This window comes from Podarcis tiliguerta, assembly GCF_965153285.1.
Source record: "Podarcis tiliguerta genome assembly, chromosome: 11".
Classification (NCBI taxonomy): Eukaryota; Metazoa; Chordata; class Lepidosauria; order Squamata; family Lacertidae; genus Podarcis; species Podarcis tiliguerta.
In genome coordinates this window covers 12,140,279-12,165,516 of record NC_139544.1, presented here as the reverse complement: position 1 = coordinate 12,165,516, position 25,238 = coordinate 12,140,279, and the positions used below count along the sequence as shown (strand labels likewise).

Sequence of the window (25,238 nt, the reverse complement as noted above, 5' to 3'; positions counted from 1 at the left end):
GGAGCAGAGGCACAGGAGAGGGAGGAAATGAAGAGCGAGGGGGAGGAGTCCGAAGGAAATGTCAGCGATGACAGCAATCCGAGTTCTCTGAGTCTTTCCAGTGACTCGGAGGATTCACAGAAAGGGCCCCCATAGTCAGGGCAAGAGGAGTGCCTAGGGGGGCACCTCGGGAAGGAGGGGACTCAGAGAGCAGCAGCTGGAAATCAGGACCAGCGTCCCCCCCAGAGTGCAGTAGGGGGGAGGAGTCCCCAGGCATCGGGATCAGGTGGCGCGCGGGCAGCGGGAGAACATGAGGCAGGAGTGACCACACCCCCGTCAGGGAGCGAGGAAACGGTCATCAGGAAAGTTAAACGCGCGCGCGCGCCAAGTTCAAATGTACAGGAGGGCGGCACGGTGGCACGCCCGGGTAGGGAGCCAGGTCCTAAAGCCCGCCGAAGAGAGGGGGAGGAGTCAGAGGGGTCAACGTCTGCGTCGGAAGAGTCCAGGAGGGAGGAGACCCCGGGGGTAGTAGGACCCAGAGGAAAAGAGGAGAGAAGGAAGAGGTGGAGTAAGATTAGAGTCTTAAACTGGTGCACAGGGGGCGGAGATTCAGACGGAGCTTCGCCGGTCTAAACTCCAGACGTAGAGCTGGGACGCTGAGGCTTGGAAATGGAAACTATTCTTCAATAAAGACTTTGATACTTTACTACCGGCTAGCGTTGGTCCTTTGTGAGCTGGGACCAGGAGCCAGCTCTGACAATATCTCTTCTAATAAAACCAAGACTTGACCTTGTTTGTGTGTATAGGTCTGAAGCCATCCAAGTCGCTTACAGGGTTTCTTATTCTCATTGCACTTTCTGAAAATCTCTGTATTTTCCTCCTCCTCTTCTCTTTTACAGACAGAGTGCCTTAACTACGTCCGTGTCTTGCAACAGCTGGATGATTCTTCACTCTATGTATGTGGAACTAACGCGTTTCAGCCATCTGTGATCATCTGGTAAGCGGGAAGAACACATTTTCTTTTAGGGGCAACTGCGGAAGCAGTTTTCCTGAGCTGGGTGATGAAAGGACACGGACATGTACATAAGTTTTCAAACTTTCCTGTGTGACTGACATCCCTTTTGTGTCTCTCCCTAAATACTCTGACTCCCTTCTCTGCCTGTCTTGTCTCTGTCAGCTCCTGGCTAGGCCATAGCCTCATAGTCTTGAATACTTCAGAATGAAGTCCTCCTTGTGTTTAAAAATCCACCTCTGTCTACCTTCCATGTCTCTTGACTCTACCATCGTTCTCCTTTCACTCGGACCTTACTTTGTTCCCAAGAACAGGATTTTTGACGTTAGACTGTGACCTTTCTTGTCTCCCTTATCTGTAAGTCTGTCTATCATCTTTTCCGCAACGTTTCCAGAATTTGTCCTTTCTTGGCCTTGCCACAGCCAGCTTCCTTATTTACACATTAATCACTTTTCAATTACATTAATGCAATTTCATCCTTTTAAAAAGCTTATCTTCCATCAGAATAGTTCTTTACTGTTTTGGGTAGTATACTGGCACTTTCTGGCAAGAGAAAGGTTATTCTACTCTCCGCTGCCAGCTGTACACTGGCTTTTTCTCATTTTCATTTTCCTGGAGACATTTCTGGCACTCAAGAATTCTTCATAGGTATATTCATCCAACTCAACAGGCCCATATCTTGGTGCAAGCGTGTTCCCCCATGTGAAGTGCTTTCACGTATCTGTTCATGATTAAATCAGGAACTTTCCCATTTATCCAAATTTGGGCACTGTGGCACCACCTTCGGGACAATATTAAACTAACTTCTAACTGTGATTTAATAGATCACACTGGTAACCATAGTTTCCCAATTTGTACAAATTCTGAAACTATGGTTATTTTATTTTATTTCTCCCCATCTTGTGCAAATGTACCACTGGGGCAGCTTTTGACATTTAAATACACAGTTTCAGAAAACAACTAGGCCAATTAGTGAGTTCCTGGTTTCAATGGTGCACACCTCAATAGAAGGCACAAAGGCATTTGCAGGTGATGAAAGGGTCATGCATAAAACTGCTTAATCAGCCAAGAGAAGATGGCCCAAGTGCAATCACTCTTCATGACACAATCTACTTTATTTCTGCTGCTTGCTTGACCTCTCTGTTCTTTTCCTAGTGTCTGTCTGGCTATCTAAACTGTATTGTCTTCCTACCTCTGTGTTTTCCTTCCCTCCTGCTGGCTCCTCTGTATGTATTAGCACACCAGGATGACACACCAAAGTCCTCATTTGTTTCATTCCTCATTTGTCCTCATTTGTCATTCCCCGCAATCCCATGGTATCCTCACATATGTTTCAGGGGACAACTTCCATGCATATGTGCCTGTATGTGCAATGGGAGAATTAACAGCATTGGGTTATAAGTTTTTTTAAAGACAAACACTTTGTGTTATAGAGACACAAACTTTTCCTATGTCACCAAATCATAATCTTTGGCACTTTGCGCTTTATGGTTTTATTAATTCATTCGTATAGCAATATCATGCCGCTGATAAATAAACATTTCGTTTAAAAATATGTACAGTCCAGCGTTAATTAGGCACAACCTTAATTTCATCTCATTGGAACTGCCACAGACTTTAAAGACTTAAGTCTCTCTCTCCCTGCCCCCGGATCACAAGCATAATATTTTGCACATTTCTTTTATAAGTGCATACTTATAAAATGAGGCGCGACAAAGGGACCGAGGGCTGATTCTCACAACTATTTTCAGCTTTGTTTTGATGTGTAGAAATCATTGTGTACTGAACCAGGCCCATAAATGGCCTCAGCATATCTAAAGGTTGAATTTCACCCATCTGTTGCTTAAGTCATGGGCCTGAATGTAATAAGCTGAAATCTGGAAACGTCATGTAACTGTTGCGGTTATTCCACCAGGTTGACTTTATAATGTAAAAAAAGAGCTGAAAGTGGTTGCATGAGTTTGTATCTCTAATCGTACTGAAAGGGTTGGTTCGAAGCGTTCAGAGCTATACAGTGGTACCTCTGGATACAAATGGGATCCATTCCGGAGCCCCGTTCGCACCCTGAAGTAAATGTAAGACGCATCTGTGTGCGCGTGGGTCGCATTTCGTCGCTTCCGAGCATGCGCGTGACGTCATTTTGAGCATCTGCGCGTGTGTGAGTGGTGAAACCCGGAAGTAACGCACCCCTTTACTTCCGGGTTGCTGCAGAGCGCAACCTAAAAATACTTCCCTAAGCTACTTCATATGCTGAGTTGTGGTTGTTTGCATTCTATGTGGAAAGTAAAGAAGAGGTTTTAATTTGTTTTGTAGAACCTGACATCGTTTAAACTTGTGGGTAGAAATGATGATGGCAAAGGAAGGTGTCCATTTGATCCGGCACAAAGTTATACATCAGTTATGGTTGGTAAGTACAAACCTCCTGCTGTTTCTGTATCTTGTTATAGGAAGAACTGGGATCCAAAGAGGATCCTATGCTTAATACTAATATCTTAAGTTCCTTTTTCTTGAGCCGCTCCTATTTACCCCAGTATTTTGTTAAAAGCTCCTCCTCCCATTATGACCAGACACATAACATTTGGATGTCAGCCATCGTGTCCTCTGCTTCTTAAACTATCAAATTTGGTTAAAAGCCGTTTGAACCAATGTCATTTGGGTCAGTGCTAAATGCCCATCCAGTGGAGTAATTTTTGAATTAAATCTTAATAGTGGTACAATGGGGACTGTACACAACAGGTAATTTGACTTAGGTCATTGAGAGGGAGGAGAGGTATGTTGGAACCTGGCAGCTGGGAATATAGCCATATAGTCCAGGCCTTTTGCAAGCAGGTGTCAGGCAGGCGGGAGAAGTTGGGAGGGGATGGAAGATGTAATAGGAGGAGCAGACGCGGGTGGCACTGTGGTCTAATCCACAGAGCCTAGGACTTACCGATCAGAAGGTCAGCGGTTCGAATCCCCGCAACGGGGTGACCTCCCGTTGCTCAGTCCCTGTTCCTGCCAACCTAGCAGTTTGAAAGCATGTCAAAGTGCAAGTAGATAAATAGGTACCACTCCGGCAGGAAGGTAAACGGCGTTTCCATGCGCTACTCTGGTTCACCAGAAGCAGCTTAGTCATGCTGGCCACATGACCCGGAAGCTGTACGCCAGCTCCCTCGGCCAATAAAGTGAGATGAGCACCGCAACCCCAGAGTCGGTCACGACTGAACCTAACGGTCAGGGGTCCCTTTACCTTTACCTATGGCATCATTCAGTTTGAAAAAATATTGCTAAATACTACTATATATTTTTAATCCGTGTAATCCTTTGTTGCTGCAAAGATGGGGATCTTTACTCTGGAACGTCTTACAACTTCCTGGGAAGTGAACCAATTATTTCAAGGAACTCGTTGCAAAATCCTTTACGGACAGAATATGCAATTCCTTGGCTTAACGGTAAGATCTGGAGGGGGAAATAAACATTTGTTGGAATGTGCCTAAAATGTACTGTCTACTAATTTCTTTACCGAAATACAGTGGTGCCTTGCAAGACGAAAAGAATCCGTTCCGGGAGTCTTTTCGTCTTGCGGTTTTTTCGTCTTGCGAAGCAAGCCCATTGACGGAGTAGTGCTATTAGCGCTATTGGCTAAAAAAGGGCTAAAAACGGCTTTTTTAGGGGGGGGATTAGCGGTTTTGCTGCTAAAATGCTTTTAGCAGCTTAGCGATTCAGAATGAGGGGTTTTGGAGCAAAAAAAAATAATTCGATTTTTTTCGTCATTTTTCGTCTTGCGAAGCAAGCCTATAGGGAAATTTGTCTTGCGAAGCGCCTCTGCAGACAGAGAACCCTTTCGTCTTGCGGGTTTTCCGTCTTGCGAGGCATTCGTCTTGCGGGGCACCACTGTAGTATCCCTTTTGTACGTTTCCAAAGCCAGAAAGATCTCTTTCTGCTGCCATTCCCCAAGAAATACACAATTGTTTCAGTCTTCTGTCTGGGTTGGAGACAATACGCATCTTGAAATAGCAAAAATTGTAAACAGCTTTGGTTTAGTTCATGAAATCCATTAAAGCAGCTTGAGGAAACTGTGTTGTGGTTTGGTTTATCCTTTATTTGATTTTCGATTATCAGGAGACTTTTGAGATGCTCTTAAAAGGGGATGGGGCGGAAATGACAATGCAATATGGACTAACAACCCCTTCCTGTGAGTCAGTGCTGAATTGTAATAACTTAACAGGATTCCTTCAAGGATTATTCCATAAGAGCAGTGTTGTTGTTTTTGTGGCTGTATTGCACCAAAAATTCAAGGAATTGTAGAGCAGATTTCTTAGTTTAAAAGTGTGCTTGGACCTTGATCTCAAAAATAGCTCCTTTTTTAATACAAATTTTCTTGAAGGGTTTGTGAAATACAGAAATTGAAATATTTGCTACAGTAAAGATCTAGGTTATCATATACTGTTTGGACCAAGGAGCAGCTACCGTGTGCATATATAAAGTGTCCACAATGAGTAATTAACAGGAAATATTGAGAGGTGGGGGAATTATTAAAATTAAGCAATTTTGTATTTCACTTCTCTAGAACCAAATTTCATTTTTGCCGATGTGATAAGAGCTGATCCAAACAGTGCCGATGAGGATGACGACAAAGTGTATTTCTTTTTCACTGAGGTTTCTGTGGAATATGAATTTCTTGGCAAGCTGATGATTCCAAGGATAGCCAGAGTTTGTAAGGTGAGAATGAGCTAAACCATTTCCCCCTTGTTTCCAAATAATTTTGGGGTGAGAGCAAACAACGTTGTGACTGTTTTGTGTGCTAGCAGTCCCCCCCCCCCCCAATCACCGTAGTCCAGATGTGCAGTCTAGATTTCCAGATGTCCTGGCTTACAGAGAGACAACCTGCTGCTTTGGCAGTGGGGTCCTCTAACAATTAAATTCGAACTGGCCAGTCACAGCCAAGTTAAGGGGCGGTACTTTTGAGGTGTACCTGGCTGAAGCACAGCTGTTATTCAGGTCTGTCTCTAGTGTATTTTAACATTCTGCTTCCAGCAGCACAATTGGCAATGGACATCCCACTCACTCACCTTACATGTTATGGCCCTGCCTCTTGGGCTTGCCAATCAGAAGGTTGCCGGTTGGAATCTGCACAACCGGGTGAGCTCCTATTGCTCTGTTCCAGCTTCTGCCAAACTTAGCAGTACTAAAGCACGCCAGTGCAAGTAGATAAATAGGAACCACTGTGGCGGGAAGGTAAACTGCGTTTCCGTGTGCTCTGGTTTCCGTCATGGTGTTCCATTGTGCCAGAAGCTATTGTTAGGCCCATCATGAGACGTCCGCCAGCTTCTAATCACAGATACCAGTAGCCTTCAAGCAAGCAGACCTGCCTTATTATCGCTCCCTAGCATTCCACTGCCAGAGGATTGCCTCCTTCCATTCACCACTTTGCCTCCTCCAGGTGGAAGAAACCTGGGCAGTGCTGAATGTCACATCCATTGCCAAGTGTGTCCTGCTGGAAACAGAAAAGGGCTTTCCTCTTGGCCTGCCTGTATATCCACTCCGTTGCCAGGTGCTTTTGTGACATCACAAGAAACCCACAGCCAATGGCAACAGCTGGGGAGGCTTCATCTTCATTGCTTTGAGCCTCACAATGGTGGGTGATCAGTGATTGTGTGATTGTTTATTCGGGACACGGGTGGCGCTGTGGTTTAAACCACTGAACCTCTTGGGCTTGCCGATTGAAAGGTTGGCAGTTCGAATCCCTGTGACGGAGTGAGCTCCCGTTGCTCTGTCCCAGCTCCTGCCAACCTAGAAGTTCGAAAGCACACCAATGCAAGTAGATAAATAGGCACTGCTGCGGCGGGAAGGTAAACGGTGTTTCCATGTGCTCTGGCTTCCGTCACGCTGTCCTGTTGTGCCAGAAGCAGTTTAGTCTTGCTGGCCACATGACCCGGAAAGCTGTCTGTGGACAAACGTTGGCTCCCTCGGCGTGAAAAGCGAGTTGAGTGCTGCAACCCCATAGTCACCTTTGACTGGACTTTCCGATCCAGGGGTCCTTTACCTTTTACCCAGTGCTTTTTATTCCTAAAAAAAAATGTTTAGGGGTACACTCATTTTCCTACTCATATTGAAATACTGCCCCTCAATGAGGCCAAACTTAGATTCACAAAATGTTTAGGGGTATGCGTCCCCCTAGAAAAAAGCACTGCTTCTACCTTTTTTACTCTGTCGATGATATTTGGCGCCAGGAAGGAATTTGCCTCGGGACAATGTGGGCCACATTTGAAGGTGTTACCTATTTCACAGCAATTGCCACAGCTTACTGGCAGATAAAGTCATTGGCATGGATCCTTGGTCTAAGCAGAACAGGTGGCAAGGAGCCTAACTCCCTTACTTATCAAGAAGTTTAAGTAAAGGCCTCTAGGGAGAAGGACTCTGTCCGAATGCTCAGACAGGGTCAAATGGGCCATAGAACTCTTCAAATGGCATCCTGGAGAGATCAACCACATTTGATGTGTCATGGGAGGGATCCTTAACCCGAATCGACCCTGATGAAGTAATCAGCCAGCACTTGGGTTGGCTGATTCAGGACACATCCCCAGTGCCTACACCAAAGCGTTGTTGACATAATGAATAAAGTTGTGGCCCTTTCGACCCCAAGACGTTGTCATGTTGTCTATATTGCTTCCCCGCCCTTTGCCCTGGTGGTCTGGGTTCACTGCGCATGTCCCTCAGCTAGCATGAACAGTGCAGTCTGCATGGTTCTGTGTGTCCTTTGTGCGTCCAGAGCTTTTTCCGTGGAGTCTTCCCCTTCCTCAAAATTTTGACAGTGCTTCCAATGGAGCACCGTAGCTCCAATCCCTGTCTGTTGGATGCTTCCGTGTGGACATAGCTTTAGCGAGACTTCAGAAGAAGAAAAAGGATTCAAGATTGCATTCTGCATTCAAAAACTGGTTGATTCTGTGTCAGTAAGGGAAACCGAGTTGCTCCCGTTATTAGATGATGGTGGAAATTAATTTTCTTAGTTTTAAAAAAAGAGAGACCAAGAACTCTTTATACTCTCCCGCTTCACTCGTTTCACGCATCACTCATAAGCTGTCGATTGAATTCTAGCCATCGTAATTTCAGGGGAAGCCGGATGCCTGAGCTATGCCAGACGCATTTCTAAAGGGTACCAGACAAAGCCAACATTTTTCTCACACCAAGAAAATTTCTTGCTTGACTGTGATGTGACAGGTGGCTAGCTGCCATAGCCTGGAAGAAAACGATTGCAACCAGTCCTAATTCTGTCGTTCTCATGCCTTTTAAACATAATAGTAGCTGCCTGGCTTTGGGGAAAACCTCTTGATTTGAAACAAGGTTAAATTTTTAAAACGCTTGCAAAATTTCCAGAAACATTTACTGAGCATTCTTGTCTGCCATAGATAGATAGATTGATAGATAGATAGATAGATAGATAGATAGATATCTCCAGGGGCAGTGAGGTTGCATTTTAAAACCAGATGCTTAAAAACTCATTGGATGTAATTAAGCAACAGAACCTGATACACTCTGCAAGATTTATGAGATCTCAGTAGCTTGAAGTAAATCTGCTTTGGCATGGTTGTGATGGTCCTCTTGTCGGCTGACTGTCTGTCATTGCTTTTAACCGGCAGTATTGCAGTCAAGTGACTGGGTTCTCATTCTTAACGATTTGTGCGGAGCTATATATAGATTGGAGGAGGAAAATATGTGCATTTTCTGGTTACTTAGGAAAATAAATTGCCTACCATTATTTTGAAACCGCCTCGGTGAAAAATAAAATCCTCGAATGCATTTCATATTAAGACATCTGCTTTTTTCGAAAAGTGCAGACATGGCAAAAGCTGGGAGAGCACAGTTGGTATTTTGATGCTTAATGTATATTTCACCCGTAAGAGGCTCGCACTTAAAATTCATTCTTTGCTGGATGAAGGTTACATTTTTTAGATTGGTAAGCATGGCTCTTCCCACTGTGGTGGAAGGGAGCCCACTTATTAGCTGGTCTCCAAACTGGCGTTTGCTCTATTTTGGCGAGGGGTAATGCTGACACTGGGCAGGCGTTCCTCAGAACCACAGAGCCCAGGGCTTGCCAATCAGAAGGTTGGCAGTTCGAATCCCTGCGACGGGGTGAGCTCCCTTTGCTTGGTCCCTGCTCCTGCCAACTTAGCAGTTTGAAAGAGCATCAAAGTGCAAGATAAATAGGTACTGCTCCGGCGGGAAGGTAAACGATGTTTCCGTGCGCTGCTCTGATTTGCTAGAAGCGGCTTAGTCATGCTGGCCACGTGACCCGGAAGCTGTCTGCGGACAAACGCCGGCTCCCTTGGCCAGTAAAGCAAAATGAGCACCACAACCCCAGAGTCGTCTGTGACTGCACTTAATGGTCAGGGGTCCTTTTACCTTTACCCATAAACCAAAACGGTGATACTCCCTTCACAGGGATAGCTTCTGCAGCAGTCCCCAGACCATGAATGTAACATGTTGTCAGGGACTGGCCGGACAATGAGGAGTGGTGGGAGGCTGCGGCTGGAGAATCCCCTAGGGGAACCTCAGAGGAGGAAGGCTCAGAGCCAGAGGAGTGGTGGTGGGACATGGAAGACAGGTCAGAGGCTGGAGTGGGGGGCAGAATGGTTGGATGCTGAACAAGCAACAGGCTTGAGTGAGAGAGAGGAAGGAGAGGCAGAAAGTACTTCAGACGTAGGACAAGGCAGCGGAGGAAGAGGTGTGGGGTTGAGACTGGAACAGATTCACTGGAGCCTTCCAGTCCTACTTGTTGTTTCCAAGGGCTTAGAGACTTCTGCATGTAGCAGAACAAAAAGTGCAAGGGGTCCCGTCCCCCGACGGAGTTTAAGGCTGCCAGGAAAACAGCTGGATGGGGAAGAGACTTAGGGGGAAGTGGGAGGCCCAGATCATCAGTCCTGGCAACTGCTTTACCTGGGGACAGTCTCACCATAGGTTTCTCTGTTTGTATTGTTTCCTTGGAAAAAAAGAATCAACTTTTCCATTCGTCTTGGAGTCTCTCTGCTGATTTGCAGCTGAACCAGCTGACACATGAGTATTGAGGCCCTAAGTGTGTGCAGTTCACGTCCGGGAGTGGAGACTTCTCCACACAGTGCATGGTTAAAGGGTGGGATTTGGTCCTACAAGAGGTGGTGATGGCCACCAACTTGGAAGTTTTCAAAAGAGGGCTAGACAAATTCATGGAGGATAAGGCTATGTTCTGCCTCACTTGTGGAAGACAATATTCCTCTGAATGCTAGCTGCTAGGACTTGTAAGTGCGGACATGCTGCTATACTCGGGACTTGCTTGCAGGTTCTCCAAAGGCATCTGGCTGCTACAGTGGTGCCTCGTAAGACGAAATTAATTCGTTCTGCGAGTTTTTTCGTTCTACGAGTTTTTTCGTCTAGCGAAGCACCAATGTGTATTGACGGTTTCCCATAGGAATGCATTGGCGGTTTTAAAAAGAAAGGCGCAAGTTTTCGTCTTGCGAAGCAAGCCCATAGGGAAATCCGTCTTGTGAAGCAACTCAGAAAACGAAAAACTCTTTCGTCTTGCGAGTTTTTCGTCTTCCGAGGCATTCATCTTGCGGGGCACCACTGTAAATGCAAGAACTAGAAGCTAGACTAGATGGGCCAACACACAATACAATGTAGAACAGAATTTAGCTATCTTTCACAGGTTATATGTGCTAATAGTAACCTCTTAATGCTAATCTCAATCCACCTTGTTTGGCGAATTTGTCCATACAAACTATACTTGAAATATTGGTTGCAATTACTCAATTTAATGTAGCAGAATTCTGTATACTTCAGAAAAGGAATCTGCTTAGTTTTGAATGCATTTTTCTTTTAAAGGGGGATCAAGGTGGACACAGAACTTTACAGAAAAAATGGACATCCTATCTCAAGGCCAGGTTGCTTTGCTCTGTACCAGAGAAAAATTTATTTTTCAACGTTGTCAATGATGTCTTCATCCTGAAGACTCCAAGTTCGAAGGAGCCAGTGATCTACGGGGTTTTCTCCCCACAATTGTAAGTAACGCTTGAACATTTGGAAGTATTTGTTTCTGAGGAAGTGTGAAACAAGTTGCTCATTTTGGTTTCCTTGGTGTGTGTTTTAAGGAACAACGTTGGGCTATCAGCTGTTTGTGCCTACAACATCTCGACAGTGGAGGATGTTTTTGCCAAAGGGAAGTACATGCAAATCGCGACTGTTGAGCAGTCCCACACAAAATGGTTGCGATACAACGGAGAGATTCCTAAACCCCGGCCTGGAGCGGTAAGTCTGAATAAACTGAGGGCTGGTTACGATCCCGTTCATAATAAGCAAATGTTCATGTGCCACATGCACTCATTCAGGGCCTCTGGGCCCCCCAACTGTGCTAATCCCTTCCTGGCAGATGGAGAAGACCAGCACAACAGGTGTGTGATGCCTACACAACCCAATGCCGGTAATGGTTTCTCCCATTACATACTCCTCTTTTACAGTTTGCCACAGGAAGCTCCTTGCAAACACACCCATAGAGAATATGGGTTGGCCAGTTTAGTTGGTTGCTATTTTAGATTTGCAGCTTCCTCTATCCCCTAGCGGCAGGTGTTGGGGTGCTTGCCAGCGGCCTCTTTCACATGTTCCTGTTCAGTGTGGATGCTTCCAGGACCTCAACTTGCATGGCATGAGTCCCACAAAGCTATCAGTGTAAATGATAGCCCATATGTTTTGAACCAATCCTATTCACGCAAGGCAAATTGTTCCTTGGGGTGGGAGTCCCAGGCATGGTTAGTAGTGACCTGAACCATGTGAGGAGGTCTTCACACTTAACAGTTGGCTGCAAGCTACTTACGCGATTCAGAATCCGGTAAGAAAATGTGCTGAATAGTAAAATCTGAATGCAGTCTACAGTGGTACTTTGGTTCTTGAACTTAGTCCGTTCCGGGAGTCCATTCGACTCCTGAAACCATTTGTAAACCAAGGCTCGGCTTCCGATTGGCTGCAGGAGCTTCCTGCACTCAAGCACAAGCCACGCTGGACGTTTGGCTTCTGAAAAGGGTTCGCAAACCGGAACACTCACTTCCAGGCTTGCGGTGTTCAGGAGCCAATTTGTTCGGGAGCCAAGCCGTTTGAGTACCAAGGTACCACTGTACACAAAACAACTGTACTATGCAAGAAGACCAAAATACATGTAATTTACCTATAAAGATATTTGCATTCCATCATCAAGATATATTTTAGCCACTGAGAACAGAGATGTTCTTCCACTTCAAGATAAAGTGAAAGCTTGCACAAAAGAGTACTTGCATGGTTTAAGACAATTTTATCCATTTCTGGGAACCTCCTTGTTATGTTTTTGCCATACATGGCTGTTGCTTCATACAATCAGATAATGTTAGAGACAAATAACAGAGGCCTCCATGGAAGGAGACTGCACAAACTTCGCAGACGCTTTGCTTATTTATTGATTGTCAGTGGAATGAGCACACCTCTGCTTAAAAGAAAGATATGAATCTGGCTTATCCCACGGCGAATAAATGCATATTTTAAAAGGTAGCAGCTGTAATGTTTTTATTTTAAACAATGCTTTAACTGTTTTAGAACTGCTTCCCTATCTTGCTTATTAGTAATCTGTTGCTCTTGCTTTTTAAAGCTCTCATTAATCATATGACATACATTCTTCTTGGGACAGTGTATAAACAAGGAGGCTAGAGCAGACAATATCACGACTACCCTCAACCTACCCGACAAAACCCTGCAGTTTGTCAAAGACCATCCTCTGATGGATGACTCTGTGACTCCAATTGGAGACCGGCCCCGACTGGTGAAGAGAGATGTGAAGTATACACAGATTGTGGTAGACAGAGTCCAGGCCCTGAATGGCACTTTGTATGATGTCATGTTCATCAGCACAGGTGAGTTTTCCGCACTCTGAGAACTGGACGACATCGCACTATGATAAGGTGGCTTTTCAGCTCATTGAGCCAGTCTTGTGAGCTACATATTTGTTGCAATTCAGAGCATCCCGGGTTCTAAGGCTGGCAAAAATTGCCTGCGAGATCGGGGCTTAACTCCAGCCAACTAGTTTGCTAACACATATCTTTGCAAATCAGAGTCCTGCATTTTAAACCTTTGAGGCTCCGAAATGGCCCAGGACTTTGATACGTTTATGACTGCCTCTTCCCATATGAACCTTCCTCTGCACCCAGATCTCTGAGCTTCAGCAGCTTGGATAGGCCTTTTCAGTCATGACACCATTGTTGTGAAATTCCCTCAGAACTGCTCCCTTCTTATGTGGTAAAGATTTTGGTGATGGCTGCTTAGTGTTGCTACCTTAGTTTTGTTTGTATGTGGTTTTGTTTAATTGTGTAGTAATTGTTTCTGTGATTTCCCTCCCCCCCTGACTTTTTTTTAAAAAGGAATTGTTTAATTGCCAGTTGTTAGTTGGCTTAATTTTTCTTTGCAAGGAAAGGTGGATTGTACTTTTAAAAATAAATATATATCAGACCAGCATTGTAATGAAATCATTTAACATTATGTTAGACATCTGAAGGCAGCCCTGTTTAGGGAAGCTTTTAATGTTTGATGTATTACAGTATTTTAATATTCTTTTGGAAGCCGCCCAGAGTGGCTGGGGAAACCCAGCCAGATGGGCGGGGTATAAATAATAAATTATTATTATTATTATTATTATTATGTTGATTTAAGAACAAGTTGAAGAATAATTTCCTCACCCAAGTATGACATCTCTCGGGCGAGCATTTATGCATCACTCTTAGCGTGTCTTCATTTTGAGTAGTCCATAATGTTCCCAAGCCTTGGGTCTCCATATATTTATGGACCGCAGCTCCTAGGTTTGCTGTTTGCCATGCTCTCTTGGGCTGAGGGAGCTTGTACCTTAAATGTTGCTGGATTCCAAGGTTGGTCTAAAAAAGGTTGGTGGTTAACCAAAAAAGAAAAAAAAGTTTACAGCCAAAGTATAAGAATCAAGCACATGTCCTGGTAGCAGACTGCTCAGAAGGGGTGAAACGACTGCAGTTTAGGAGAAGAAATGGAATTAAAGGATGAAATGAAAGTTGGATAGAGAATGAAAATGCTCAAGGTTGAGTAGCTGTGTAGTGAAACACACAATGAAAGGCACGAGGGGAAGGAAGCAGGGGCCTAGGGTGAAAACATCAGACTATAGTCTGTGTGTGTTGGTTTTGTATTTTGATTTTTACATATACCAAAGTGTGGCCCTTTTGTTTCAGACCGAGGAGCCCTTCACAAAGCCATTGGCTACGAAAATGGAATGCATATCATTGAAGAAACTCAGCTCTTCCCAAACTTTGAGCCCATTCAGACTCTGTTGCTTTCTTCGAAAAAGGTAGGACTGAGTAAGAATTTGGGCTGTGGGGAGGAGAGATACCAGAACAGCAAGAATACCCAACCCTGCCATTGGGGTGGAGTGGAGGGAAAGCAGCTGTTGAATTTGGGCATTTCTGCTGGGGATTTTGTAGCCTGTCCTAGACTGTCCCAAAGGCACTGTTCCTGTGAGATGCTAAAGAAAGTTGTAACTTTCCCCCCATGTTCTTTTTGCAGGGCAAGCAATATCTCTATGCCGGGTCCAACGCTGGAGTAGTCCAGTCTCCTGTTGCATTTTGTGACAAATACACCAGCTGTGTGGACTGCGTCCTGGCAAGAGATCCGTACTGTGCTTGGAATCCCCATGCCTCACTCTGTGTCGATATCTTCAAAGAGAGGGAGACCGAAAGGTAAAAGCACTTAGTTGTTTACTAATTATCACCAATGTATTGCAGAGTAGAGGAAGTGTATATATTTACGTGGGTCAACTAAGGAATGCAAAACACACACTCTCTCTCTCTCTGTGCGTGTGTGTGTGTGTGTGTTCTATAATCGCAAGAGCACACTATCATCAGAAATTGGTACAAAATGCAGCACCCTGAGAAGAATCCTTTGCAGCTTTGCTTGTTTCTGTTGCGATCCTACGCATGTTTACTTGGGAATAAGATCCTTTGAGCTCAGTGGAACTTGCATTGAAGTCAGCATGCATAGGATTTTCACAAAGTCATCTTTCTTGTTCTAAACAGGTACCGCAAGACATTTCTAGTGTGTGGGCAATCTTTGGTGAAATCTCAAAAATCTGTAGGGAGAAGGAGAAGTGATTTCCGAAAAAGTTCCTACTGAACCATGGAGTGCAGAGTTCTTTGCCACTTAGCATAATCAAGAGGGGCAGAGTAAATAATGCAAAATAGATTCGTGCAGAGTTCAGGCTTTTGGGGGCATAGGCTTTTACTTTAAAAGCAGCACAGAGAATGCACAGCCTAAACGCTGCAACTTTGAATTGTCTTTCAAAATCAACATAATAATGTGTACCAACAGAATCTACACATTTTTTTACTTTACATATGAAAAACACATGGTCCCATGAAGGGCTCTTTGCTGAAGCTAAGCAGGCCTAGAATATAAATGTAAGAAATGTAGCAGGCCTGGAAGACTGGTGGACTATAAGTGTTAGAAAACAAGTTCACAAACATAGGCTCTGAAAGAACAAATTGCCCAAGTCAGAACACCCCTGGCTAGATGCATATCCAGCTGTTCATCTTCCAACCATTCAAACCTGCCTTACTGTTCTTAAAACAACAATCAGAGACTCCATAGTTACAGATATTTTGTCATTGCAGAGCATACCGGTATTGCAATAGATAACTATCTTCATAATCATTGTTTACCACATCTTCGTATTGCTTTTATATATTTATTTCATAGTTTTTAAGCTGTACTTGATAAAAACACTCCAGGTGGCATACATAAAGCCAAAACAAAGATAATGACAGCTTCTCCCAGATGGGAGCGCCCATTTTGTCTGGCCCCAGGGGAAACGGTGGAAAGAGGCTGGTGGTGAAAATGGTGGGAATGCAGACTTGTCGGCCAGTCACATTGTCCACAGGGGCAACCTAATCTCTAGCCTGACAGCTGAGTGTGGGTTTACTGGGAGCGTGGACCAGCATGGCGGCCATTTTGCTCCAGTCTGCAGCCGGGTTTTAAAAGGGACGCCCATAGCTGTTAAGAGCAATGGCTTCACTTTTTCAAAGCCTGGGAAAATGAAAAAGCTTTTTGGTACCCAAAGGACATTGAAGTAGGCACTAGGTAGCCTCTCTAAGGAGCGCAGCCCACTGCTGGAAGGCCTGTTCCGCACCACCACTGCCTGTATTTTATTAATTATTATTTCTATTGAATTTACCGTATTTTTCTTTTCTTTTTTTATAAGTAATATTTATTGAATGTTTAATAGTTACAAAGAGAAAAAGGGTAAAAAAGAAAAGAAAACACAATAAAAATTTTAACAAATAATACATCAAAAACAGAAAGAAAAAGCAATACAGCAAAACAAGAAAAAAACTAAAACATTTAAAAACACATCCAAATTTCATTTCTTTATCTTTCATATGCTTGTTTCCTCAACTTCCTCACGCCTCCCTTTTTTATATTCTAGTTCAAATTAGCTGGTTCAGCAAATCCTTTTCCTCTTTCTCAATTTTTGTTCTATAATTTATCTTAACACAGTTTAACTTTAAATTTTTCACTTTAGCCCATTTTTCACTCCATAAGACGCACCTAGTTTTTAGAGGAGGGAAACACGAAAAGAAATATTCTGAATCGAATGTTGTACTAAACTATTTAATAAACTACCAGTATATCAGGATAATATTTCAACTATGTAAAGTGAACAGCAGTCAACAGTGGCATTAAGAACCATCATCACTGTCGTTAACAAATGAAGGGAGATTTTATCCCCTAGCAAGGGGGGCAGGCAATGGGACTATATGAGCTTCCCACATTGAGTCCCTTAGATCTAAGAACTGTATGGTTTGGCCCTACACAATTATTTTAATAAAGCCAAAAGAAGTGGGACTTTCTTTCTTTTAGTTCATTGCAGAGAGTTCTGGGGGCTTTCATATGGGGGAGAAACCTGATTCAATTCCCATTTAAAGTCAAACCTACCCAATTCACACCTTCATACACAACACAAGGACCAAACCACAGCCATCCTTCAAATTTCACACTTCTGCAAAGGAAGGCACTACTGTCTCCACAAGACCAGTGGCGGAGGGAGGGTCTTGTGTGGCGGCACGTCACCTGTGGGACATCGCCCACGCGAGCGTCATCCCAAGGGGGTGGTATACGCGTGCGTGCGCCCATCCCAATGGGGCGGCCGAGCGTGGGGGCAGAGGGATTACACGGCTCCCGCTGTCCTTGCTCTACACTCGTGTAAGCGGCTCCTGTCCCGCTTTGCTGCTTTAAAGCAAGCCCTCCTCCGTGCAGCATTCGCTTCATAAGACACACAGACATTTCCCCTCACCTTTTATGAGGAATAAAGTTTGTCTTATGAAGCGAAAAATACCGTATATACTGCCCTCTACCCAGAGGTCTCAAACAGAACGAAAGTATCTCTGAGAAGGAATTTGGGGAAGCACCCCAACTGATTATCTCAGGGCCCAGTTCTGCTGTTCATAATGTTATTCCAGGACTTCCCCTTGAGAGAACCTCCTTAAGCATCCTCAGGAAGCTAGGCACGAATACCAGGCCACTACAGGAGCTGCCTACCAATAGCACCCTAGGCTGACAGCTGCAGTACACAGTATTAGCAAGTCAGGTCACCGCCTACTTTCCACCACTCCTTCTCTCTAGCTTACCAATTAGGTGGGACGTGTCAGTTTCCCATTGCAGCAGGCAGGCTGTCAGCAGCACTACGTTATCCCTTCCTATCCAGTGGTGTGCAGTCAGTGGATTGGAAGTGGTCGCCAAGACCGCGTAACACTGGTCCTGAAAGACCTTCATTGGCTCCCAGTACGTTTCCAAGCACAGTTCAAAGTGTTGACCTTTAAAGCCCTAAACGGCCTCGGCCCAGTAGACCTGAAGGAGCGTCTGCACCCCCATCGTTCAGCCCAGACACTGAGGTCCAGCGCTGAGGGCCTTCTAGCGGTTCCCTCGCTGTGAGAAGTGAGGTTACAGGGAACCAGGCAGAGGGCCTTCTCGTGGTGATGCCCGCCCTGTGGATGTCAGATGTCAGGGAAATAAACAACAATCTGACTTTTAGAAGACCTCTGAAGGCAGCCCTGTTTAGGGAAGTTTTAAAAGTTTGATGTTTTATCGTGTTTTTAGTATTCTGTTGGGAGCCGCCCAGAGTGGCTGGGGAAACCTAGCCAGATGGGTGGGGAATAAATAAATTACTACTACTACTACTACTACAGTGGTACCTCAGGTTACATACGCTTCAGGTTACATACGTTTCAGGTTACAGACTCCGCTAACCCAGAAATAGTGCTTCAGGTTAAGAACTTTGCTTCAGGATGAGAACAGAAATTATGCTCCGGCGATGCGGCAGCAGCAGGAGGCCCCATTAGCTAAAGTGGTGCTTCAGGTTAAGAACAGTTGTAGGTTAAGTATGGACCTCCGGAACGAATTAGGTACTTAACCCGAGGTACCACTGTACTAGGGGACTAGGCTAGTTCCCTGAATGTTCCTGATAAATTGGAGTATTGAAGTATTAAAGTATGGCGCCTCCTTCCCAAAGTCTAGAAAGCTTCTGTGTGGCTTAGGAAAGAGAAGCCCGATGCTCACGCACATGATATCGGGGATGCGTGGTTCTAACTTCCCCTATGAAACATTTCACTGCCAAATCCACAGCAGCTGTTAGCCTGAAAAAAATTGTGGGCTGTTCTTTTTCTAGATCTTTCTTTCGCCTCCATGGGCACAATTAAAATCAGATATCCTAAGCACACACACTTAGGAGAAAGGTATTAGAAGATTGCAGGTATTTTAAATGATTTTTCCCATTTAAAGGTCTGTAAAGAAGGCTACCTGGCTTCGGCACAAATTTGGAGCCAGCAGACTCAAAATCAGTGCCATGTCTGAGAAGTTTTTTTTCCGAAAGGGTTCCTGAACAGCGGCTTTCCCAAACTGGGTTCCAAACTGTTGCAAACACACACAACTTGTTTATTTAAATAAAGGGTCTGTTTGTCACTTTGTGGAATGCTGCCCTTCAGCAAAAAGGTGATCCGACGGCTTCTGCGCTCCTTCCGCTCCCCCTCTCCTGCGTCACTTGTTTGGATATTATCAAATCCTGCCAGTGCCGCCTTTCCAGGCATTTGGAGGGAGGCAGATAACAGATTTGCAGGTGGGAAGAGATTTGCACCCAGAGGGTAGGGTGGGTAGACAATGGTAAATGTATTGACACTCTGTCTGTTTACTTTTGTAGGGACTGGATTCAGAATATTAGTGGCGATGCTTCTTCTTGTGCTGCTGGTAAGCTTTTCTTTCTTTCCAAAAGAGGTGGGGAAATACTAAGTGTATTAAACATTTGGGCTGAGCTCCTCCACAGAATTGCTTGGTGCGATATCTAACGCCTCTATTTAATGTGTAGCTTTCTGTTACAATAAAAAAAAACACACCTTTTTATTTTTGGCTTGTTTTTGCTTTCCTCTCCCCCCCCCCAAAAAATAGGGCCAATTCACAGTCTATGGCCCCCTCACATGTGCCGCAACTGTTCCCTAGCTGTAACCTTTCCTCCATGCCCCCATTAGGCTTCAAAAAAGTCTTATGTTGGCTGAAGGAGGCTTCTCTCAGAGGGACGGAGGGGCAGGGGGCCAGAACTCAGAGAAGGCCTCTGAGGGCACATGTTGGTGACCCCTCTGTTAGCTGTTATTGTAATTACTTGAGGAAATTGCCTTTTATATCCTTGAATTGTCATGGGGTTTATGAAATCAATGCAGTGGTACCTTGGTTTTTGAACGTCTCCGTTGACGAACATTTTGGTTTTCGAACGCCGTAAACCCGGAAGTAAATGCTTCAGTTTTCGAACACACCCCGGAAGTCAAACGTGCCACACTGCTTCCGCATTGAGTTTTCTGTACTGAGTTTTCGGTTTTCGAACGTTTCAGAACTCGAATGGTCTTCCGGAACGGATTACATTCGAAAACCGAGGTACCACCATATTAATGTCTAATGTAATGTTTCTGACTGAAAATACTTTTGGGTGTGCCTTCCAAAAGGACAAGTTTTGCATGCCCAGAGATGATGCCTCAAACCCTTGAATATCATCATCATCATCAACAACATATTGATATGCCACCTTTCTCCCAAGTTGGGATTCAAGGTGGCTTACATTTAAAAACATTATAGAATAGAAACATTAATTTAAACACATCAGGGCACAGCTAGAATCAGCTGTTAAAACAGTTTGTGCTGACAGCACGCCGCTGATCAGTATCACTTGCTCCTTGCTTTCCAAAGGCCTGTCTGAATAGGACAGAATGAAAACCGGCAGAAAGAGACAGTCCAGCCTCTCTTGACACACAGAAAAGGCTATCTCTTGTGTTACCACTAGGTGTGATGCTGATGGGACTGAGAGAAGGCACTCACCCAAGGGTCTTAACACCCAGGCAGGTTCACACAGGGAGACACAATCTTTCAGGTGGCCACCAAGCCACATATGGCTTTGTGGATCATAACCAGAAATTTGAATTGTGCCTGGAAATGAACCGGTATCCGGTGAAGTGGTTTTAAACGAGGGAGTAGCCGTGTTCCCTGTAACCAACCTCAGTTGTCAGTTTGGCTGCAACACGCAGGATTTCTTGCCATAACAGCACATTTTCTGCAAAGAGTTGCTGTTGCTATTGCTGCCATATTAATGAAAAAAATTTGGTGTGAATACATTGAATAGAGATTCTGGTCTTTTTTATTTATTTGTTGGGCTTTTAGTCAGTTTTTTTAATGAAAGAGAAAGCTGAAAAGCAACTTACAATATGAAAATTAAAACCAGTACAGAGTTAAACCAAATAAAAGCTAAAAGCAGTGATAAACATAAAAAGGCATTGACGTCTACTAAAAGAGACCACACTATCTAAAGACCAAAAGCCTGACTGTAAAGGTTTTTTGCCTGGTGCCTAAAAGTAGCCAGTGATAGTGCCAGGCATGTTTCCCTGGGGAGAACATTCCATAGGCGGGGAGCCACCACCAAAAAGACCTGGTGTAGTAGAACTCCCAAGTATTTTCTTTGCAAATGGGCACATGATCCAAAGCTTCATAGAATCAGCTTCTTATGGTCCACCACATGTGGGTTCCTGAAAGCTCTGTTTGGCAATCCCTATTGCACACATGGAACCCTGCCAGACTCGGAAGATACTATGGTCTCAGAAAGCCATAGTTTGGCTTACTGCGTTGTGTGAACCAGGCGGTTGTGTTTTCGTGCAAAGGAATTTAAACGCAAAGCAGTATTTCAGATAAAAGGTAGTTGCACTTAAATATTTCAGCAATGTTTATGACTCCAGATCATTCATTTTTTGAGGTTTTGCACTTTTTGGGTTGGTTTGGGTTTCCCCCCCTGTGCTCATTTTATTGGGATGAGCCTGTGTACGCAGTCTTTGTTCCTGTGATGACTGAACATCAGATTTTAACACTTAAGGCTTAGAGCAGCATTCATGTGTTACTCCCCTCATCCCCGTACACAAATCATACACTAATTGCACAAATTTCTTTCCTAATTGCACAAATTTCTTTAGCAAGCAGTTCCAGAGATACTTAGGAATGCCACCACTTTATCCTAGACAAATACACATCCATTGTAAGTTGTACCCTGTGATGAGTATATAAGTGTTGTTGTTTCAGGCTAGCGTGACACTTGTTGTGAGCTGGTAGTTTTTTTCCAGTATATGCCTGCATGGCTGAATTGGCCTGCTCCCCACACCGAAAAGAAAACTCATTTCTGTTCTCGTTTACATTTATTTTGCTGTTCCAGATAAAGTAAGAGAGCATTATCTGCAGCACACTTTCAAGCATGGCAGCACTGCAGAGCTAAAATGCTCTCAGAAGTCCAACCTGGCCCAGGTGGTTTGGAAATTCAAGGACGATGTGCTCAAGGTGGAAAGTCCAAAGTACCGGCTGCTGGAGAAGGCGCTGCTGATCTTCAATTTGTCGGAGGGCGACAGCGGCATCTATCAGTGCCTGTCGGAAGAAAAAGTGAAGAACCAGAAGTTCTCGCAAGTGTTGGCGAAACATGTTTTGGAACTGAGGAAAGTCCAGCACACCACTCTGAGCCCCACCCAGCCAACCACACCGACGGAACGCAACGCGGAAGCAGCCAAAATGCCGACTGTCGTTATCAAAGACCCGGCCGCTCACACTTCCACCTCCCCGGTGGTACCAGTCACAACGTCCAGGATAGTGACGAATCCCATTGTCCCCACCCTCATGAGCACTGCACCTGACGTCGAGCTCTTGAACTCGCCTCCCGAGGTCTCTGCAAAGACCATGTTTCTGAGGTCCAACGATAACTCCCTCTTGATGTTCCTCTTCCTCTTCTTTTTCGTGCTCTTCCTGTGCCTGTTTGCCTACAACTGTTACAAAGGGTTTCTGCCGGACCAGTGCCTGAAGTTTCGTTCCGCTATGTTGCTTGGGAAGAAGAAGACCAAGGCTGATTTCTCTGACTGTGAGCAAAGCGTGAAGGAGACCCTGGTGGAGCCAGGCAGTCTCCTGACCCAAAGCGGGGAACACCCAAAACCGGCACATGACACGGGATACGAGACTGAAGCCGACTATGGAAACGGCCATGTTCAACACGATGAGGACCATTCGCAGTCTTACAAGGAAGTCAAGGACAAACCTTTTGATGTCAAGTGCGAACTGAAATTTGCTGACTCGGATGCCGAGGGGGATTAAAGGAGGAAAAACCCCACCTCCCCTAATGAAAGTACTGTCATTCTGAATCGTTTGTTTTCGAACACAAAACATTTTAGATGTGATAACTGGGCCAGAAAGGGCTACGTGTTCTCAGCTTTTTTGAAGTGACACATTGTCATTTCACACCTGGATAGAGCAGAGAGAGATCTCTCATTTTCTGAAAACGGTTCTGTTACACACTTATTTCTTACGTGTTTCTTCTTTATTTTAAATGGCCAGTTACGGTTTCACACGGTGAGCTTCTATGCTGCCCTCCCCCTGCTCCCCAGCCAAGGATCATTTAACACTTGCACATACTGACTATTTTGATTAATCCCTCTTTTTCATAGAAGGTAAAATTAACTCTTGTTGCAGAGCCATACCAAAAAGGATTTCAGTAGCTCCTGCCTGCACGTATTTAACTGCCATTAAAAATCTAATTTCAGTTTAATTCCAAATTGGAAATGATGTTTAGTTTATCAGATTGGTAAATAATAGCCTTTTTGTCCAGATTGGGACATTTCTTTGCATCTAGTGATTTTAATGCATTTGTCTGGTAGTTTTAGCTGGTGAAAGAAATGTTGGATCTTTCCAAAATTGTTTGTGTACCTTTTTAGAATATGATGTATTCTAGAGTTGCATAAGGTTCTCAGGGATAAGCTTCGGTTAAATGTCTCTCCCCCCCCCCTTTTTTTTGAGGCGTTGATATGGTAATCATTTTGAGAGCTTAATGTTCATTTTTGGGTTGTGGGGAGTTTAGCTTTAGAAAAAAGATGTTAAAAAGATGTAGTTGGACACTGCCACATTAACTGATTTTATGGATTTGTTTTAAGGTTTTAAAAAAGTGGATTATTGTGGACAAACAGTAGTCACTGAACCGCAGCAGTGTGAGATGCTTCTGTTTCAGAGATACAGTGCGGAACTTGGCAAACATGCGATGGACCTCTCAAAAGAGACTGTAGAGGATGTCATGCATTTTGTAATTTTTCTCCACAGTTGGGAAGCAATAGGGCTCCAACCTCTCTCACCCCCATAATCAACTTTGCCAAATATTTTCACTGTTTCTTCACAACTTCCACCAATGTTTTCCAAAAAGGCAACTGGAGAAAAGAAACCAGAGAAGAGCAGAAAACTGCCCAAAGGGTCGACCACTTTATCTCTTCTGGGACTCAACAACGGCACTATTTGTCTGTAAAACTCCTTTGTGCTGTACAGTTTTTAAAAATCCTTGTCTCTCGCTGTCTTTTGTGTCTCATGTAAATATGGTTAGAAATAGAGACGACTGAGTAGGCAACATGTCCCTAAGTCCTTTCCTTTCCTTTGTTCCTGTTGAAATATTTCCCCAGCACACACCTTAGATGGTCTTAGTGTAAACTGTTCTAGATTTTGTATGGTTCATTTTTGCTTTTATTTTTCTATTTTTGATTCTGTATATATGAAAAAATAAGGAAATAAATATTGAAGTTCATTGTATTTCATCCTTGTCCTTGAGCAATAATAACTTGTCTTTAAAAAAAAACCAGAAGCCTTAGCGGGTTTTCTCGCTGTAAGATTTGAACAGGTGTGATTTCCTGCTCCTTGTCTCAAAACAGAAATAAGAAGGAACTTTCTGTTGATTAAATGTTCGCTGCTCATTTCCCCCCTCCTTTGCAAACTATTTCTTTGGCATGTTCTTAGAACCTTTTTCCTTAGTGCCCTTTTCTTCTTCTTTTTCCTCTTCTGTCCTCTTCGGCCACAGCTTCATCTCCCATAACTTTCCCTCCTACTGGTTCCTCCTCTTTGTCCTGTATGGAAAGTGACTCACGTCCTCCATCCATCAGTCCCCAGCCTGATGTTTGGTCTAGCGCAGATTTTGCCACAGTCACCTTGATGCCACCGTTCCTAAGTGACCAGATCCGGCGCGTGGGTGCCCAGACCACCTTCCTCCTCTTCTGCCAAGCTACGGGTAAGTCGGAGGACGCTGTTACCCATTCCTGCAGGTTGCATTCACCAAATCGCATTTGCTTTAACTTCTTTTCTGCACGAGCCCAGGGAGTCGAATGGCAAGAGAGGTCAGGGCTCCAAAAAGGTTTGTGCTGAGGATGGGAAACTGCGGTCCTTCCTCCCATCACAGGCAGCATTGTTGGGTGGCAAAAAATGGGGGTGCAGGGTCTCCCCAGGCAGCAGAAATCAGTGATGTCAGCTTGGAAGGGCCTCACGCATCCTGCAAGTTGTACACACAGAGTTTAAAAGCAGCCCTTCTAACACGTTCTCTTACGTCAGTCATTAGAATCAGTCCCCAATGTCTTTTCCTTCGTACGTGGCTACAGGAAATAGGAGCATTACCGCAACTTTAATGACATTTCGGAAACATTTTCCAGATCAAAAAATATTGCCAAACTTTAGTTTATTTGTGCTGTATATTTGAGAGCGTCTTTTTCAGGAATTTTGTATTTACAAGTACAGTCTGACCTCTACTTACGTATCCCTCTGGATACGGAATCTTCGGGTTACGGCCACGGCAAACCCGGAATTGTATACTTCCGGGTTTTGCCGTGCGTGCATGTGCAGAAACGTG

At 44.4% G+C, this 25,238-nt stretch overlaps 1 protein-coding gene across 1 annotated transcript in view; it reads left to right on the top strand.

Annotated features, from left to right (window-relative positions):
- LOC310659862 (semaphorin-4D-like) overlaps window positions 1–24,154 on the top strand; it is a 114,880-nt gene extending 90,726 nt beyond the window's left edge. Inside the window, 12 exon segments of the mRNA XM_083403861.1 lie at window positions 879–960; window positions 963–976; window positions 3,305–3,398; window positions 4,309–4,422; window positions 5,541–5,692; window positions 10,829–11,004; window positions 11,095–11,251; window positions 12,654–12,876; window positions 14,212–14,327; window positions 14,543–14,715; window positions 19,224–19,270; window positions 21,762–24,154. Of these exon segments, the coding sequence (XP_083259987.1) occupies window positions 879–960; window positions 963–976; window positions 3,305–3,398; window positions 4,309–4,422; window positions 5,541–5,692; window positions 10,829–11,004; window positions 11,095–11,251; window positions 12,654–12,876; window positions 14,212–14,327; window positions 14,543–14,715; window positions 19,224–19,270; window positions 21,762–22,681 (2,268 nt within the window). The 3' untranslated portion in view covers window positions 22,682–24,154.
- The last annotated feature ends 1,084 nt before the right edge of the window (window positions 24,155–25,238 follow it).